The sequence below is a fragment of the Protopterus annectens genome, chromosome 16.part0 (genome assembly GCF_019279795.1).
Source record: "Protopterus annectens isolate FY-2018-M chromosome 16.part0, PAN1.0, whole genome shotgun sequence".
Lineage (NCBI taxonomy): Eukaryota > Metazoa > Chordata > Ceratodontiformes > Protopteridae > Protopterus > Protopterus annectens.
This window is the reverse complement of record NC_056750.1, coordinates 784,588,256-784,606,983: the sequence shown is the minus strand read 5'-3', so window position 1 is coordinate 784,606,983 and position 18,728 is coordinate 784,588,256. Positions and strand designations below refer to the sequence as shown.

Genomic DNA, 18,728 nt, shown 5'->3' with positions numbered 1-18,728 from the left:
AGGATTTTTTCCCTAGTATTTTTAGAGAGCCAGGGGGCTGGTTTAGCTTTATTTCTAACAGACCGTGTTGGGGCATGGTGGTCTAGGATGGTTAAGAATGTGGAATTGAAGTATTCTACTGCTTCATTTAGGGGGAGATATTTTAAAGGTGACCAATTACATAGTTTGAGTTCTGATTGGAAAAGTTCTGGGTTAAAGTACTTTTTGGTGCGTATTGTTCTGAAAGTGTTAAGGAAAGTTAGGTTGGTTTTATGTTTAATAATATAAGTAAGTGAATGGTCACTTAGGTCATCAGGAAGGGTTCCTGCTGTATAAGTTTGATGAGGACTATTAGTAAGAATCCAGTCTAAGGTACTTTCTTTGTTATTGAGTTTATTTGTTCTGGTAGGGGAGTTAATAGTTTGTGAGAAGCCATAAAGGTTAATATGGGTGGTGGGGTTTGTATTACTACAGGAATTCCAATCGATATTAAAGTCACCTAGGACTATGGTTTCTTGTGGGAGATTTATAGCAAGCCAGTTAAGGATATACTCGAGTATACTAATGTTATTTCCTGGGGGAATATATATACAAATTATATTTATGGCTTTGTGTGTATTTACTTGAAGTTTAGAGATACTTATTTCAGCATTATTGTCGAAAGGTGGACGTGAAGGTAAGTGGTAGTAGAGAGCAAAGGTAAGAGAGAGTAGCAGGGAGACAGGGCAGGAAGCCAGTTCACCAGCAAGTGATAGAGCGTTGGCTTATTTAGATACCAGGAAAGGGTGTAAGATTTAGGTGCTATCCTGGTTTAGAATGGTATCTAGTGGATAGAAAGAGTTACCAACAGAGGCAGGTGGGCAGAGAGAAATGTATCAAGGTTTGGGAAGACTCCTAGGGGATAGTAGCAGGAGGAGGCACAAGAGTGATAAAAGCTTCTAATCGCTAGGGGATAGAGAGGGAGGAATAGATGCTAGGTATCCTGGCTGAGTTAGCATATAGTACATACTCTAGATTTGTACAAGTGTTTAAAAATTACCACTTTATTTGATAACACATACTTTCTTGCCTCCTTGTAAACAGGGTTCAATAAGCAGGATGGCAAGTCTTTAATGTATAGAGGAGTAGTAAGGATTTGGTTTGCAGGGAGTCCTTTCACCAGGTAGGTATGTTCAGAAGATGTTAGTGTAGGTTATAGGTTTCAAACCTAGGAACAAAGGGGACAAGAAAAAAGATAGTGAAGGGGTGGGAAATACATTTAAATAATAGGGTAATACACACAGTGCATGCAGTTCAAAATAGGCAACAGGTATTTAAAAATACAGTCAGGGTAATACTCAGAGCAGCTTGAGTTCATACAGACAGTTGAAAAACAAACATTTCAAAGTATGCAGATACAAAGCAAGGCATGGCAGCTTCTATTTAAACAAGCATTTAAAAAGCATTCATGGCAATAATAGCAGGCATAATGCAGGTGTCCTTGCACTTATTCAAACTAACAATGGTACATAGTACTCATACAAGTAGAGAAAAGTCTGAGCAATGTGCAACAGTTGAGTTAGGTAAAATACTTAAGTAATGCTACAGTATGGAGCTGGGTTAAGAGTGGTATAATTAAAAAAGAGAAACTAGTGAGAGAGTAGCTATAACGCAATATCATGTTCATGATTCTTTCCATGGCCTGACATATGAGACTGGTAAGACTTATGGCTGTAGTAGTTACCTGGATCAGTGGTTTGACCTCCTTTGTGGAGGGGAATGACCGTAGCTATCTTCCATTCATTGGGCACAAAACCTGACTGAAATCACCAGCTGAAAAGTGATTAAAGTGGACTAGAGAGGTCATGCTTCATGCTATTATTTAAACATCCCAGTATGTTATCGGGGTTCATCGATGCAGTATTTTTGGCCTTGGAAAATTCTTTTTGGACTATCGGGGAAGAGTGGGGGGGGATGTGAGCTGAACCTGTCAGCCAAAAGGTTGACAATGGCCTGTGGTTCAGTTTGGGTGTTGCCATTTACAGTAAGTTCTGTGCATTTTTGTTTATTTCCCCTGAGGTTATGGACATAGCTGTAGAAAGCTTTGGGGTTGTTTTTTGCCTGAGAAACTATTTCTTCAAATTTAGCCATTGAAAGTATTAATTAACCCTCTTAGTTGCCAGTTTAGATTGTGCAGGTGGCTTTTATTATGTATGGCTCTGTTCCTCCTATGCTTGGCCAAGATTTTTATCTTTTGTTGTATAACCTATTATTATTGTGATTCCACCAGGGTGGCTTGCCTTTTGAGTTTTTCTTACTCTTTCTATGAGTGGCCACAGCTCACTCTATACAGCTATCAGTATGGCTGTACGGAGAGTTTGTAAATAGCTTAGCATATGCTATGGTGTTTACTGGGTTTGGAGTGCTTGGAATGTAGCCAGTGTGTTGTTTAATAGAGAGAGGTTAGCCTTGGAATAGTTCCTAAAGGTTTTTGGTTTTCCTGGATCTCCAGATTTAATTTTTATTTCAAGTAATACTGCCTTATGGTCAGGTCTTACGCATGAAGACGTTACATTGGGATTGGAACATCACCCCCCCATGTTTGTGAGTACAAGGCCAAGGATGTTTATACCTCTGGTAGGAGAATGGACCAACTGTTTCAGGATGTTGGTATTAACAAAGTTTAGGGATTGCCTGCCTTGCGCATTAAAAGTGGTGCAGGAGTCCCAATCTATAGAAGTATAGTTGAGATCCCCCATGAATATTGTAATGGGCTGAATGGTGAAAGACTGTAGTACACTGAGATATGTATTATGGGTTTCCTGAGACATGGAGGGGGACCTGTAGGGTGCAAGGCTATGGTATGACACCTAGTTTATGGTCAGTTGCACATGTATGAGTTCCAGTGGGTCATACACTGTAACTAGTCTGGAGGTGAGGCCGTTTTTAATATAGACTGAAACTCCTCCATCTTAAGTTCCCTCCTGTGCAGTAGATGGTCTAACGGTGTGAAAGGCATTATAACCTGACGTGGCTAAGATACTCTGAGTGACTTTAAACCATGTCTCCATTACTAGACAGATGCCTTCTTCTCCCTGGAGAGTATATAGACTCGCAGGGAGCAAAGTTTCTCGTTAAGACTTCCAGCACTGAGCAATACCACCTTCTGATATTCCTTCATAGGGTCTGTTAAGTCAGTAGGTTTATCAATTTGGCATAGCCTAAAAAAGGCACTATGTGGTTGAAGAAGGTCTTTGCCAATATCAAAAAGCCAATACGGGACAAGTGCAGATTACCCCTGGCAAAGCAGCATGGTCTCTCAACCATGTCCTCACAGGTCATTAAATATTGTACCCCCTGGATAGATATCAGAAGCTAAGCCAATTGTTAAAGTCAATCATTTTTTGTTGGTAACGTAGCATCATCTTTGGAGAAGGTAATATGCTGCTCGGTTGTAGGCTCATGCTTGCACGAGATGTGTAATCAGTGAGCTCAATCGTGTATTGCTTCATATAGTCAAGGGAGGTATGTCTTAGGTCGTTAACATCCACATGGTCTATGACAGAGTCATACTGCTGGTACCTGTTTTTCAGTGATCTGAGTGCCTGTGTGACTTGACAGAAAGGCAGCTAACCCTGACACTGTACTTACTCAGTCTGGTGAAGGGGACATTGCTGTACTTCACTATAGAATCACCAATGACCAGGAAATTTGGCTGTGCACTGGTTTGCCTTAAGGGCTTAGCAGTAGAGTGTTATGTGTAGCTATGGTCATTGCTTTAATAGGTTCATAGGTTCATAGGTTTATACTAGGCTATCTGCCCTAAGGCATTTATAAGCCCAGCCCAAAGTTTTGTGGCTTACGCCACCCATTATTTTAAAAAGTACTGTGCCCATTAATTTGTTGTGCCTCTGTCCAGCAGTGACACAGAGATGATTCCCGGGGTAAACCTATGATCTCCCATCCACCGGTCAAGATTTCTCTTGAACAGAGCCAGCGAGGTGCTCTGCCTGACATGGACTGGGATTTTATTCCACAGCATAGGGAGTCTCTGGGTGACAAATCTATCCCTCCAGCATGTCCTATTTATATCCGTGCTAAGGTTTAAGTCGCTTGCTCTAGTGGATCTGGTAGATTTGGATTTTTTGAGGTGGAGCATGTCCATTAATTCCGGGTTGGACATGGCCTTGTATGTCAGGCACAGGTCACCTCTGAGCAGGTGGTATGCGACTGAATAGAGCTGGAGTTTCTTCAGTCTGGCAGCATATGACAGATTTTGGAGTCCCTTTATCCTTTTGGTGAGGAACTTTTGGGGTCTCTCCAATTGCTGCAGGTGTCGGGTGAGATACATCCCGAATGGGGCATTGTACTCGATCATTGGTCTGATAAGTGAAGAGTACAGGGGAACAATGACCTCACTTGATCTGGATGTGAATCCCTTCATGATCAGGTGGGCAATGTAGAAGGTCTTTCTAAACACTTTAGCAATGTGAGTGTCAAAAGAAAGGCCACTGTCAACCTGGATCCCCAGGTCCCTGATAACCTCTTCTGTGCTTAATGGATTGCCACCTATATGGTAGCTTGGGGTTACCTTGTTTTTCCCGAAGGGTATGACTATACATTTTTTGGCATTTAACTTCAGGCCATGGCTGTGGCACCAGTTATCAGTTTCCGTGAGACCCCCCTGAAGGATATCTGTGTCCGATGTACTTTCCACTATGGCACCCAGTTTGCAGTCATCTGCAAACTTTGTCAGCCATAATCCTCCTATGTTTGCCTGTACTTCTGAGAAGTAGATGCCGAACAACAGGGGGCCAAGGACTGAGCCCTGTGGGACACCACTTGTGACCGGCTTGGAGTCTGACATGGCGCCAGCAACTCTAACCCTGTGGGTTCTGTCCTTTAGCCAGTTTGCAGCCCATCTTGTGACATATGGGTTTACATTTAAGCTGGTAAGTTTCTCTATAATACCTGAGTGGGGTATTGTGTCGAAAGCTTTTGCAAGGTCAAGGTAGGCTGTATGAACTGCCTTTCCCTCATCAATGGCCTTGGTGACTGTTTCGAAGAAGTTGACCAAGTTCAAAAGGCATGATCTGCCCTTGACAAAGCCAAACTGGGTCGGGTCCAGTGTCTGCAGGTCCCCTATGTCTTTGTTTATGAGTTCCATTATGATCTTCTCCATAGCTTTGCAGACCAGGCTTGTTAAGCTTATGGGGCGGTAATTTCCAGGGTCCGTAGAGGTACCGCCTTTGTGGAGTGGGACCACAGTTGCCGTACGCCACTCCTTGGGCACGTATCCTGTGGTAAGGCTAAGATTAAACAGCTGCCTTATATGCGGGTTTAGTTCCTCGTTGAGTTCGTGTAGCACACAGCCGGGGACACCATCCGGTCCCATTGATGCTGTGTTTTTAGCTTTAGAGAGAGCAGCTTTCACCTGCGCATTAGAGATGTCTGGGAGGCTACACTCCGCTGGGATAGTTATCTCTCTTTTGGGGGGAGAGGGGGGTGAAGTTTGCACTGAACCTGTCTGCCAGTATCTTGGCAATGTCTGTGGGTTCAGTGATTTTTGTATCATTTTGGACTAATTCTGAGCATATCTGGGAGTTTCCACCCAGGTTTCTAACATAGCTGAAGAAGGCCTTATGATTGTCTTTTGAATCTATTGCACTTTTTCTCTCAAATTTGGCCTTGGATGATTTTATGAGTGCTCGTATTTTTTTACTAATAATGATCAAGGGTGACTTCTCTTTTATGGATTTTGCTCTATCATGTAACAGCTTTCTCCTCTTATTGTAAAGTTTGTTTATGGCTGGGGTCCACCAGACTGGACGCTTGCCCTTGGTGGAAAGAGACTTGGTTTTATTAGGGATTGCCTGATCCATGCAGTCCTGGAGGTGTTCAGAGAAGGCATTTGTAAGGGCTTCCGCAGCTTGGGTTGTGGTTTCCACTGGCTCGGGGCCTTGAAGGATACCACACCAGTCTTGAGTAGTGTGAAATTTGCTTTAGAGAAGTTCTTCACTGTGGTCTTTTTGTTTGGGGTGGGGGCGGATGTGGATTTCCAGTGAGATAAGTGTGTGATCTGCTCTCACCACTGAGCGATATACTTCCGTGTGGAGCATTTTGTCCCCATGTTTGTGATGATGAGATCTAGTATATTTTCCCTCTTGTGGGAACGGTGACTAGTTGTTCCATGGCATTTGAATTTATGAACTCCAGGAACCTTTGGGCTGGAAAGTTGGGGCTTGAGTAATGTTCCCAGTCTATATTCGGGTAGTTGAAGTCACCCAATATAATGGTGTTTGGAGATACATTTATACCCTCCAGTGTCTTCAGGAAGGCTGTGTGGGGTTCCTGAGTTTGAGAGGGTGGCCTGTAGCATGCTACAAATTGTAGAGCAGTTTTGCCTATGGTTAATTGCACCTGGATGGTTTCCGATGCTTCGTGTTGCCACCAACCTGGAGGTGTGGGTATCCTTGATGAATATGGATACACCCCTCCTTTTGTGGTGTGGTCCGGGTTTTGTGGGCGGAACGCATGATATGAGGTAAAACCTGATAGTGCCGGGGTGCTCTCAGGAGCCTTGAACCAGGTTTCAGTCACAGCACAGACATCGATGTTCTCCATACTGAGAAGGGCCTCGAGAGCGTGCATTTTGAGATTTAGACTTCTGGCATTGAGCAGCATTACCCTTAGTTTCTTCCCATTTTTGTTTTCTAGAGTGGTAGGTTTAGAATTTGAGCCTTGCCTAAAAAAGGCACTATGGGGGTGGCAAGAGCCTTAGCCAATATCCGGAATCCCAGGGGTGACAGGTGCAAGCCGTCCCTTGCGAAGCAGCGTGGCTTGTCAAGCATGTCATCCCAGTAATGGAGTATTTACATGATAGCTGAGTACCCTTTCTTTGATTGCACTCTGCAGGTGGCCTTAGTGTTTTTGGAATGTTGCCTGTAAGTGCCTCAGTATAAGTAGTTTTATGTGTAGGGTCTTTACCCTGAGCAATAGGCATGGTGTCACTGACAGCCTCTCTAGGATTGGTTTTGGTTGTATAAGAGATTTTGCCTCCAGCATTAGTTTATTTACACCTCTCTCATACTTTATCTGTTTTATTAAGAATAATGGGTTGTCTGTGTACATGAGGCAGTTGTTTCAATGCCTCAGAATACCAATTTCAACCAGACTGGCCACAGAGAGAGAGAGAGGCGGAAAGTGCATATCCATGGCTACTGATCTCCTAGGGAGGAGTGGAGGAAATTCAAATATTGAATTGGTCAATAAGACAAGGAACATGAGTAACGTTCAGCTATGTGCAAACTGGATGATCTGTTAGTTAAAAAAAATCTGTCTAGATGGTAGTATAGGCTACAAATATTCCTAATGCAGAATAACTGGTTTCGAGCCCAAGTGCTTAAATCTGAACAAAGACACTGAGAATAACGGGCACAATAAGCCTTCACCAGCAGTTTCCAGCTCAGAAGGGTGGAGGCTGCCCTGTTCTCCCACAAGGGTGTAGACTACAAACCTTCTTAATGTAAAATAACTGGATTGGAGCCCAAGTGCTTAGACCAGAACTAATACACTTTTAGAATAACAAGCACAATAAGCCTTCAATCAACAATTCCCAGTTCAGAAAGGTGTAAGCTACCTCTCCTGCCACAAGAGTATAGACCACAAACCTTCCTTATGTAGAATAACTAGTTTGAAGCCCAAGTGCTTAAATTAAAACTAAGAGGCTTAGAATAACAGTTGCAGTGTAATCAGGCTACTAAGAACCAGTAGTAAATGCAGCAAGTAATCACTTTAAGAACATGCAGCAAAAAGCTAAATAAAGTATGAAGAAGTACAAATACAGTAAAAGTAGCTGAATAAAGTGCATTTTTTAAGTAAGTGAAGGGAGGAAACAGAAGATAGTTCAAGTGTAAGAGACTAATGGGGAGGGCCTTCCCATCTGATTTCTCAGCACTTAGTGAAAGGAGCTGATGAGATGGGACTGGGAGTAGTTTCCAAAATCATATTTATAGTAGGGCTGGGCTACTCAGAATCCATCAATTTTAAAAGTACAACAGCAAAAGGGAGGGTAGGTAGAAAAATCAAATGCAGGCAGAGAACAGCAAGTCAAAGAAGCACTTCAGCTAAATAAAGTTGCCACTCATTTTTTGTAGTTAAATGAGGAATGCTATTTCTGACCTCCTCCCAGTAATTATAGGTTCATAGGTGTGTACTAGGCTAATGGCCCTGGAGCTTTTACAAGCCTATCCCATAGAAGTGCCCTGGCATCATGCTGCCCAACGTTAGTTCCCAGTGCTTCTATCAAGTAGAGCCACTGGAGTGATCCTGGGATGAACTTTATTACCCATCCACTCATCAATATTCCTCTTGAAGAGGGACAGCGAGGTGCTCTGCTTGACATGTATGGGAAATCTATTCCAGAGCATGGGTAGTCTCTGGGTGAGGAACCTGTCCCTCCAGCATGTTCTGTTGATTGTGGTAATGAGATTGAGGTCTCTGGAGTGTGTGGTGAAGGGATTGAGATTTATTTAGATGTAGCATTTCTAACAGAGCTGGGTCAGACATGGCTTTGTAAGTCGAGCAGAGATCGCCTCTAAGTAGGTGAGATGAGACCGAGAATAGCTGGAGTCTTTTTGAGCCAGCCCATGTAGAACATGTGTTTGATGCCTAGGATCCTCTTCGTGAGGTACTTTTGTGGCCTCTCCAGCTGTTGCTGGTGTCTAGTGAGGTACATGCCAAATGGGGCAATTATACTCAATGATTGGTCTAATGAGGGAAGAGTAGAGAGACGATGACCTCTTTCTTCCTGGATCCAAAACCCTTGGTAATGAGATGTGCCACATAGAAGGACTTTCTGACCACAGTGGCAATATGGTGGTTGAACGAGAGGTTGCTGTCAACCTGTGACCCCAGATCTCTTATAAGGCCTTCAGTGTTCAGTGGGCTCCCATTGATGTGGTAATTAGTGGGAACTGAGTTTTTATCAAAGGGGATGATGCATTTTTTGGCATTAAGCTAAGGGGCATGGTTTTGACACCAGTCATTGGTCTCAGTGAGGCCTTTCCTGTAGGGTGTCTGCATCACTTGGGAAGTTAATAATGGCTCCCAGGTTGCAGTTGTCTGCGAACTTGGTCAGCTAGAGTCCCTTTGTGTTGGCCTGGATTTCTGAGAAGTAGATGCCGAACAGGAGAGGATCCAGGACTGATCCCTGTGGGACTCCACTTATGACTGCTCGGCAGTCTGACTTAGAGTTTGCTACTTTCACACTGTGTGTTCTGTCTGTGAGCCAATTTGCAACCCACCTAGTGATATAGGAGTTGATGCCTAGTTTGATGAGTTTATCAATAATTCCCGAGTGAGGAATGGTATCAAACGCCTTGGCCAGATTGAAGTAGGCTGTATGCACTGCCCTACCTTCATCCACAGCCTTGGTGACTGACTCAAAGAATTCAACCAGATTAAGCAGGCATGATCTCCCTTTCACAAAGCCAAACTGCGTGGGGACCAGAGTTTGGAGATTTCCTTTATCATTGTTAATCAGGTCGATGATGATGTGCTCCATGGCTTTACATATTAGACTTGTTAGGCTAATGGGGTGATAATTCCCAGGGTCTGTAGTCGCTCCCCCTTTATGGAGAGGGATGACTGTAGCAGTGCGCCATTCGGTAGGGACAAAGCCTGAGGTGAGGCTGTGAATGAACAGGGCACACATATGTGGTGCCAGTTCACTTTGTAGTTCATGTAGAACACAGCCAGGGATATTATCAGGTCCCATGGAAGCTGTATTCTTGGCCTTGTACAATGCAGGTTTAACCTGAGCTGCAGTAATGCTGGGTGCCTGGCATTCTTCCGGTACTGTGATTGGTCTTTTAGGGGGGGGATCGAGGGGTAAAGTTGACACTGACTCTGTCGGCCAGTATGTTGGCAATATCTGTTGACTCAGTATAGGAGGTACCATTGTGCAGAGCAAATCTCTGGGTGGTGTGCCATGAGTTCTTTGATACAACTGTAGAAGACTTTGTGATTGTTTTTAGTGTCTGCTGCAATTCTGTCTTCATAGCTGGCTTTAGAGGATTTGATGAGGGATCTCAACTTTTTGTTGAGGCTAATAAGGGAGTTTTTCCAGTCTTGGGACTTCATCTTTTTCTGCAGCAGTTTCTTCCTTCTGTTGTAGAGTTTATTAATGGCAGGAGACCACCATATTGGCTTCCTTTTTTTGCAGGAGAGCATCTTGGTTCTGTTGGGTATGGCTAGTTCCATGCATTTATGTACATGTTCGTACGGTGCATTGGTGTATGATTTGGCAGAAATGCAGCTATTTTCTATTGGCATGGGTGCCGCGAAGTTTGCCACCTCTGTTTTTATGAGTCCAAAGTCAGCTTTGGAGAAGTTTTTCAAGGTGGTTACCTTTATGGGGGGTGGGGTGTAAGATGTGGATTTCTATGGTGATTAGTTTATGGTTGGATCTGACCAGGGAGGGATTGACTATATGTGTAGAGCAGTGGTCGCCCATGTTAGTAATAACCAGGTTAAGGATGTTGCTTCCTCTAGTAGGGGTTAGAATGAGCTCATCCAGGGCATTAGAATTGATGAATTCCAGGAAGTGTTGGGCCAGTGTATTGGTGATTGAGTAGTTTTCCCAGTTGATGGAGGGGTAGTTGAAGTCTCTTAGTATGAGAGTATTGGGTTGCACCTTGATAGAGTCCATGGTGCTTAGGAACATGAAGTGCGAGTCTATGGGCATGGTTGGGGACCTATAGTAGTCTATGACCTGGATCGCCGTCTTACCCAATGTTAGTTGTACCTGAAGTATCTCAGTTGGGAGGGTGGCTTAATGGCTAAGGTGTTTACCTTACAAACACAAGGTGTAGGGTTTGAGTCTCACAAGGGATAATTGGCTAGGCTTAAAATGGCTCGCAAGGGCAGTTAGCTTTGTACTAAACTATGAAGATGCGTTATGCTGGGCTACTAGTCTGGAGGTGTGCATATACTTTATGAATATGGAGATACCACCGCCTTTGGAGCTTTCTTCCATGTTTTGGGGCCGAAAGGTGTAGAGTGAGTTATAATAAAATACCACCAAGACCACCGATCCAAGAAGTAAGTGAATTTAATGAAACACTTGGCGCCTTGGCTTACACAGCCTTCTAAGAGCAAAAACATTACAAAATACTGTTTGCTTATATACAGCATATTGCACAAAACAATTATTAAGCATACAATTCAAATCACGTACTTCCAATTACATTCTTTGTTGAGTCCTTGAGGCTTCAAAGTACCATACTTTAAAATCAGCAGGGTTTCTTTTTTTAAGAGTTTGTTTTTTAAAGACACATATTCACCTATGCCAACTTGCAATTTTTCCAAGACACAACCCCTAAGAGAATCAGGGTTAGAGTTGTGTGCTGTCAAAAAATGACTCACAAGGGGACTCTAATTTTTTTATTTTTTATGTCCCTAATATGTTCCTGCAACCGGAGGTTGGAATGAGTTATAGCCTTGTAGGGCAGGGGTGCTTTTTGCCGCTTTATATCAGGTCTCCGTTACAGCACAAATGTCAGTATCCTCTATCAATAACTAGCTGGATGTTATTTACTTCCTGCAAAATAATTATTTTCTATCTGACACTAACCAAAAAAATGTAATACAAAATGCAATATAATAAAAAGATAAAAAAAAAAACAATAGAATTAACCAAATGTTAAATGAATGACTTCAATCCAAAAACAAATGCAGAGATCAGCAGTAGTCTGGCAGAAACAGCAAGTCAATCAACAGTGATTCAAGGAGGGCATCGGCAAGTACAGACTGCCCTGTATTTTTCACAAAGTTTCTGCTGAATAATTCATCCCTGTTGGATTGTTTTAAAATAAAAAAAAAAGTTTTCAGCTCACTACACTCCTAAAAAGACTAATATCTAAGGTTATGTGTAAAGCTGACCTCCAGGCATTGCTTGTAGTGAAAGAATGACCAAATTCATTCTCACCACATTTCTTTTGAATACATCAACATTGGTAGGTATATACACCTTTCAACTGTTATTCAGTACGATGGATTACAAGAGGAAGTAATGTGTAACACCTGATTAGACTTAATACCTGGGAATGTAGTAAACTGACATTTGCAATGTTTATGACACAATTATTGTGAAACTGTGTTTTAAAATTGGTGGGGAAAAGTGCTTCCTGCCGTTTGAAAAGAAAGTTTTTTGTCAGTTAAACTCTGTGGTATTCTTCTTAATGTATGTGGCTGGAAAAGTATAATAAACAGTAATAATATACTTTATTATAGTTTATAGGTTATTTAATGTTATTTTTAAGTCTGAAATGATTAAATCCAGAGTTCACCTTCATACATAGATTCAAAACAACTGTATCCACTGTAATTATGTCTGCACTTCTGATTTTTTTAACCTAATTTTCTGACCACCTTAGTTTCTCCTTACTTTATATTTGCCAGTGTATGCAGTAACTTTTCTTCTGATTTTGCATTGAATGTTAGGCCGCCTGGCTCCTCCTACATCCTCTATGCAGAATCGTCCATGAAGAACAGTTTTGGTTTAAAGTACTTGCACAAGTTTTTCAACATCCCTTTCCTACAGTTGCAGGTAAGTGGTTTCTTGTTGTGACAACACTGATTGGCATCTTTTGAGATGTTTCATAGTAGCCTCTTGTCAAAAGAAGATTCAGTCATTATTTGAGCCAGAAAACTGACTCCTGAAGTGTTTTCTTATGTTTTTACTGACTTTTACAGCACTTGTATATCCATCAGTAAAATAGTTTTTTTTCTGTGTACTTTTAATTTTAGTTCTCCTTTACCCTAAGCTGATATTTTTTCTCCGAAAGCCTGCATATTATTTGTAAGAGCATTGTTTTCTGTAATTTAAAAGCATTTTCTTTTTATATTTTAGTAACTGCTGTATACACTTACATATACTATAAGTAAGTATGTGATTGTTAAATGTTGGAAGACAGTAATTGCAGAACTTTGGAAAGATAACTGTATGTGGGGGAATATCTGCTAACGAAGGCTGAATTACGTTAGAACACCAGGTGTGTGTGTGTGTGTGTGTGTTTAGGGGGTAAGTATGAGTGTATAAAACTGGAATTCTTAACAAGAAAGCTTTGATTTTGTATAGTTCACTTCTACAACACTTTGCAATATTTATTTATAATCCCTAACAGAGGGGATTGTTACTGCTTGTGCTGACAACCTGCTTGTTTGTTGAAGCCTTGAGGTACCAGCATCTAATTTTCAAGCAGTTGTCTGCTGCTGTTTTTTTAAAACAAGAAACATCTTTATTGAATTATGACATAGGCAATCATGCATTTATATAAACGAAACCGTATTGACATATTTTTAGATGCAAACACTATACAGTACGTATAATCTTCTGTACTGTCCTTGTCAATCCAACATTACATAGCTCATTCAACTCCTACATTCCCTTAAACCCCATGCTTCCTACAAAACATTATTCTGCATGTATTATTCCCATTTTTCTGTGTACTTTGCTCCTACACTTTTCTAAAGTTCCCACTTACAGTTCTTTTATACCTGTTACTATATTCATTACTTCTGGTGTGGCTGGTTTAGACTTTGATTTTTATTTTCCAGTAGTTGTTTTTTGACAGCCATCAGAATTAAACTCAACAAGGCCTTACTATGTCTAGGCAATGCCAATTCTGAATCACAGCTCACAAAATCATTTCCTTAGTTACACCAATTTACTCACCCAGTATTTCTGACAGAAAAATATGCAGGGATTTTTTTTAAAGTCTGCCAACTCACTACACTCCCAAAAATGTGTTCCCAATTACATCTTTCTTCCCCATCACACCTCCAACATTTGCAGTCTATCCAAATAAAAATTCTTTGGAGGCTGCTTAAGGTATAAAAATACCTGTGCAAATACTTCCAAGTAAAGATCCTAAATATTTTTGGCTCTGTTGCATATTTCGGAGCCATACATATATCCTTCCTTTGTTTCTTTGTTAATTGTTATCCAGTCTCTCTTCCCAGTCCTTTAAAATCTTTTCTGATTGATTCCTATAGTTATCATGCATTTTTATATGCTGTACTAAACATCCCTTTTTAAATAGTAGCTTCTGTTCTAGGTTCTTCTAAAAAAAAAACTCTACCAGTGCCAGTCTTTCACTTAGGATCCCCCTGTCCCTTTCTCTTTGCCTGAACTCTGATATCATTACTTGACAGGGAAGGCAATATCTAGCTTGCAATCCAAATGAATACTTGGTCTCTTCCAATTCTTTTAACTTTCCCTCTCTAATTATTTGTTGCCAGTACCTTGGATTCTTTTCCGCTTTTTCTCAAGTAAATTCCAGCCCTCTCTAGCCTCTTCTCTATAGCCCTATTGGCAGATTCTCTTTTCTCTCTTCCCTTGTTGGCTTAGTTCTTAGAAAACCTTCTGCTACTATATGAATATAATGTTCTGTATGGTTAGTGTTCTCCTTATGGATCTGCATCCAAAATCCCAGTCTCTCCTTGTTTCTTGAGCTTCCCCCCATTTCATCATCATCCCTTTCCACTTTGATTTATAGCTTTCTGCTTGTGCTGTGTATAGGAACCTAAACTGTCTATCTGTGAAGTACCCCTTCAAATCGTGTAGTCCCAAACTACCTTGTCCTATTGGAAGGATAAACTTGTCCCACTTAACTCTTTCCTTCTTCCCATCAAAGCTAAAATCCTTCAAGTCTTTAATGATAACTGCTAACCATAACTTCTCTTCTGGTTGGTAAACATACAACTGACGTGTATAAAACAAAAGGGACAAAAACATCATCACTGCTTGTAGTTTGCTATCCATATCCATAAAACAGAGCTTGCAGTTTCTCAGTTTTTATATTATTTTTGCTTAGTCTCTTCCCACATCCTTAGCTGCGACAGCAGAATCCATTTTAATCCACATTCCTAATTACTTCATTTTGTCATGTCACTGAATCTGTCCAGTATATTGGCAATATGTCCTTCTTTTCCGATGTTGCAATATTCATAACAGTAGGGAGTAGCTGCCTGCACCATCTGCTCCACCATCTGACCAGTATACCAAAGTCTTTGTACTGGAGGGTACGTGTGACGTCGGCTACAAGGGCCATAAACCGGCGTTGGGTATAAAGGTGAATTCTGCACGTACCCTCCTCAGAATTTTTCTGCTGCAGTGATCATCAGAGACCCGTTCGCCAGTTCTCCCTTACTTCGCGTTTTATCAGACAACTACAGTTTCGAGTATTGAGACCAGATGACCGTTTGGACCATTCAGATAAGTGCCCACTGTTTTTTTTTTAATTTGTTTTGCTTGCTGTTTTAGACTTGTATGTCAGCTAGGAAAGGGAAGTGTGCTTGTGGGAGACAGATTCTTCACAAGGACACGCACGATAAGTGTGTTTTCTGTCTACATGAGGCCCACGACCATACATCCTGTTCTATTTGTAAGTCGTTCGTCCCCAAAACACTTCGTAGCCAACTAGTGGCTTTAAATCTTTACCTCAAGAATCAGAGACTCAGACATTTGGCGTTAGGCATGGAGGGAAGAGTAGGCCCATCCAGCAAGCTGCCTCAGAAGAAGGCGAAGAAACTTAAGCCCGAATCCCAGGCTGCACCTCAGGCATCTGAGCCAACTCTAGAGGCGATAGCAGACCCGGAGTCCATTCAGACGACAGTTTCCAAAGCAGGCCGGAGAACCATAATGGAAGCTGGAGTGCAGGATACCGAAGGTATGTCTGCTGAGGTATTTCAGCCATCAGAGTTTGATGGCAGAGGGGAACCACGGCTCACCTGCTCGGAAGCCCCTGCTCCTCCTCTTTCTAGGCCGACGTCTGCTTCTCCCCTATCTATCACATCCTTGAAAAGGAAAATGAAGTCCTAACACATTGAACCCCCTCAGATGTCAGGCTGCGAATCCTTTTCCCAAAGCCTCTTTAAGGCCTTTCAGGCCTTACAATCCCAACAATTCCCACCTACTCTCACTCCTCAACCAACCATGTGTCTGAGGAGGAATATTTATCGTCTGAGGAATTCTTCTCTTATGAAACTCAAATTGAATCCCCCAAGGAGTTCATTACTCCATAGGTTATAGGTTCAAGGCATATATTAGCCCACATTGTAGGTATTCACCGCCTTTAGTAGTTCCCTAGACCCTTGTACTAGCAGCTAGTACCCTTGGCCCCTATCTAGTAGTGCTGTTGGTGTGATCCCTGGTGTGAACTTTCTGTTACCCATCCACTCACCAAGGTTCCTCTTGAAGAGTGATAGTGAGGGACTCTGTCTTATGTAGATCGGGACTCCAGATGAAGAGGACTTTGTTTCTCCAGACTACCCAGGGGAAGAATTTAGTTTTGGGCATACTGTCTCCCTCTTGAGGGAACACTTCAAGTGCCAGGCTTCTGAGGTCTCAGATTCTAAGAAAAGATACTTTGACCTTCTCCCTCAGCTGTGCCCCCTTTACTACCTACATTTCAGGATGCATTCTTAGCTGCTTCACAGTCTTCTGACTCCCACTCTTCAGCAGCAAAATGACCTGACAGATTTTATAGGGTCCCCCAAGACACCCAGTTTCTTTATAAGAATCTTCCTGCTGACCCAGCTGTTATAGCTGTTTCTGCAGACAAGACCTCCAGACAGCTTCCTTCCTCTGCTCTTTATCCAAATGATAAAGACAGTAAATTTATGGACAGGACAGGTAAAAAGGTCTACATATCTTCCACTCTGGCCATTATGGCCATGAACTACAAAACCCATATGGCAAGGTTTGTACTTGATACCATTTCTAAGGCCTCCAGCCTTCTTTCTGAGGTCCAGGTCTCCCCCACCAAAGTACAGTTAAACTCTCTCTTCAGCATCACAAGTGACCAGACACTCTATTAAGTGCAGCTTCCACAACCCCTCTCCATGGATGTTCAGACCAAACTTTTGGATTCTCCACTAGACAATAAGGCACTTTTTGGACAAGCCTCTGCTGAGCTCCTCAAATCCCTCCAAGAGAAGGGAAAAGAGTTGCAAAATCTAGGTGTCCCCCATTCCTAGATATCACAGAAACTACCCTCAAAAAACATCCTGTGTATGAAGGGAATCCTTTCCCTCAACACAACAATCCAAGGGAAGTAGACAGCAGAGAAAGACTTCTACCCGAAGACTGTCCTCAAGAACTTCTGCCACTCCCTTTCGGAGACAGCCTGACCATCTCAGGCCCCCTGCACTGTGACTCACCCACCCTGCATCCAGAAACTCCCCTATCCCTCCATCTCACTCTCTCAAATCCCCTCCTGGTGGAAACTTACAAAATAATGATGGGTCCTCTCCATCATCCAGAGAGGATATTACATGACTTGATGGATGCTCCCACCCTTTCAGGGCATTCCACAACCACCAAAAAACATGTTCACCTATTCCCTCCCATTATTCAACAACTCCTAAAGCAAGGCACCATATAACCAGTTCCCGCCCCTCAAAAGAACTCTGGGTTCTACTCCAGAATGTTCCTGGTCCCCAGGAAAGAGGGTCCCTGGAGACCTATCCTGGATCTTTCCATTCTCTATATTTTCCTTCTTGTACCCAGCTTCAAATTGATATCCTTACCAATTCTCTTGCCTTTAAACACCCCCCCCAAGCCTTCATGGTGGCTCTAGATCTCAAGGTTGCCTACCTACACATTCATCAGATTTTCTATAGGCTCCTGGCATTTTCTATTCTCTGCTTTGGTCTATCCACAGCCCCCCACAGTGTTCACCAAGTGTCTTGCCCCCTTCATTGCCCATTGCAGGACACAGGGTATACAAATATATCCCAACTTAGACGACCTCCTCATCCTGCACCAAGACCATCAGCTCCTACTCCTCCATTTGCAGCAGGTGTCACACACCCTCTGTCTTTTGGGAGTTACTATAAATGTAGAAAAATCTTGCGTGACTCCTTCTCAGGACATGATTTTTCTGGGATGCAGACTACGTACAGACTGCATGAAAGCCTTCATATTGGACCTAAGGATTCAAGAACTCTGTCTGTACTTCAACTAGACCCTTTCCCGAACCTTTCTGACAGCTCGGGAATTTCTGAAACTATTAGGCCATATGGCATCTCTTATACACATGCTGCCTTTGGCAAGACTACACATGCGCAAAATTCAATGGGTACTGAAAAATCTATGGAACCAACATTCCCAACCCTTGGATGTGCCCCTCCCTCTCCTCCCTTGCTTAAAGAGGGAGATCCAATGGTGGGTATCTGCAATACAGACCAACCCAGGGCTCCACCTTCAGACCACAGCTCCACTTCAATGCCTCTACACCGATGCTTCGGACCTAGGATGGGAGGCAGTGTTGCAAACAAATCAACACTGCTCAGTACAAGGCAAATTGTCCACTCTAAGAGTAAACGACCACATCAACATCAAGGAAATGAGATCCTTGCTGTTAGCCCTGCTAACATTCCAACCCTCTATCCTGCTGGGAACCTTAAAGGTAATCACAGACAACATGACAGTTATGTGGTACATAAACAAACAAGGAGGGACAAGGTATTACCCTTTATGCAGACTGGCCATTCTGATTTGGAACCTAGCAGACTCCCTCAGAGTACACCTGTTGGCCATGTATATCCCCTCTCAACAGAATGTGATGGCAGACACACTCAGCAGAACTTCAGCCCCCTCTCACGAATGGATGCTACAGAGGGAGGTTTTCCTAGACCTGATACACAGGTGGGGGTATTCCACAAGAAGACCTCTTTGCCTCCCCAGACAGCAGGCAGATGCC

The 18,728-nt window shown here is 42.6% G+C and overlaps 1 protein-coding gene across 1 annotated transcript in view; it reads left to right on the top strand.

Moving 5' to 3' along the window:
- The window catches only part of RABL6 (RAB, member RAS oncogene family like 6), a 1,129,210-nt gene that overhangs the window by 695,127 nt on the left and 415,355 nt on the right, over positions 1 to 18,728 (top strand). The window contains exon 7 of the mRNA XM_044058056.1: positions 12,463 to 12,568. Within this exon, the coding sequence (XP_043913991.1) occupies positions 12,463 to 12,568 (106 nt within the window). The remainder of the gene's footprint in view (positions 1 to 12,462; positions 12,569 to 18,728) is intronic.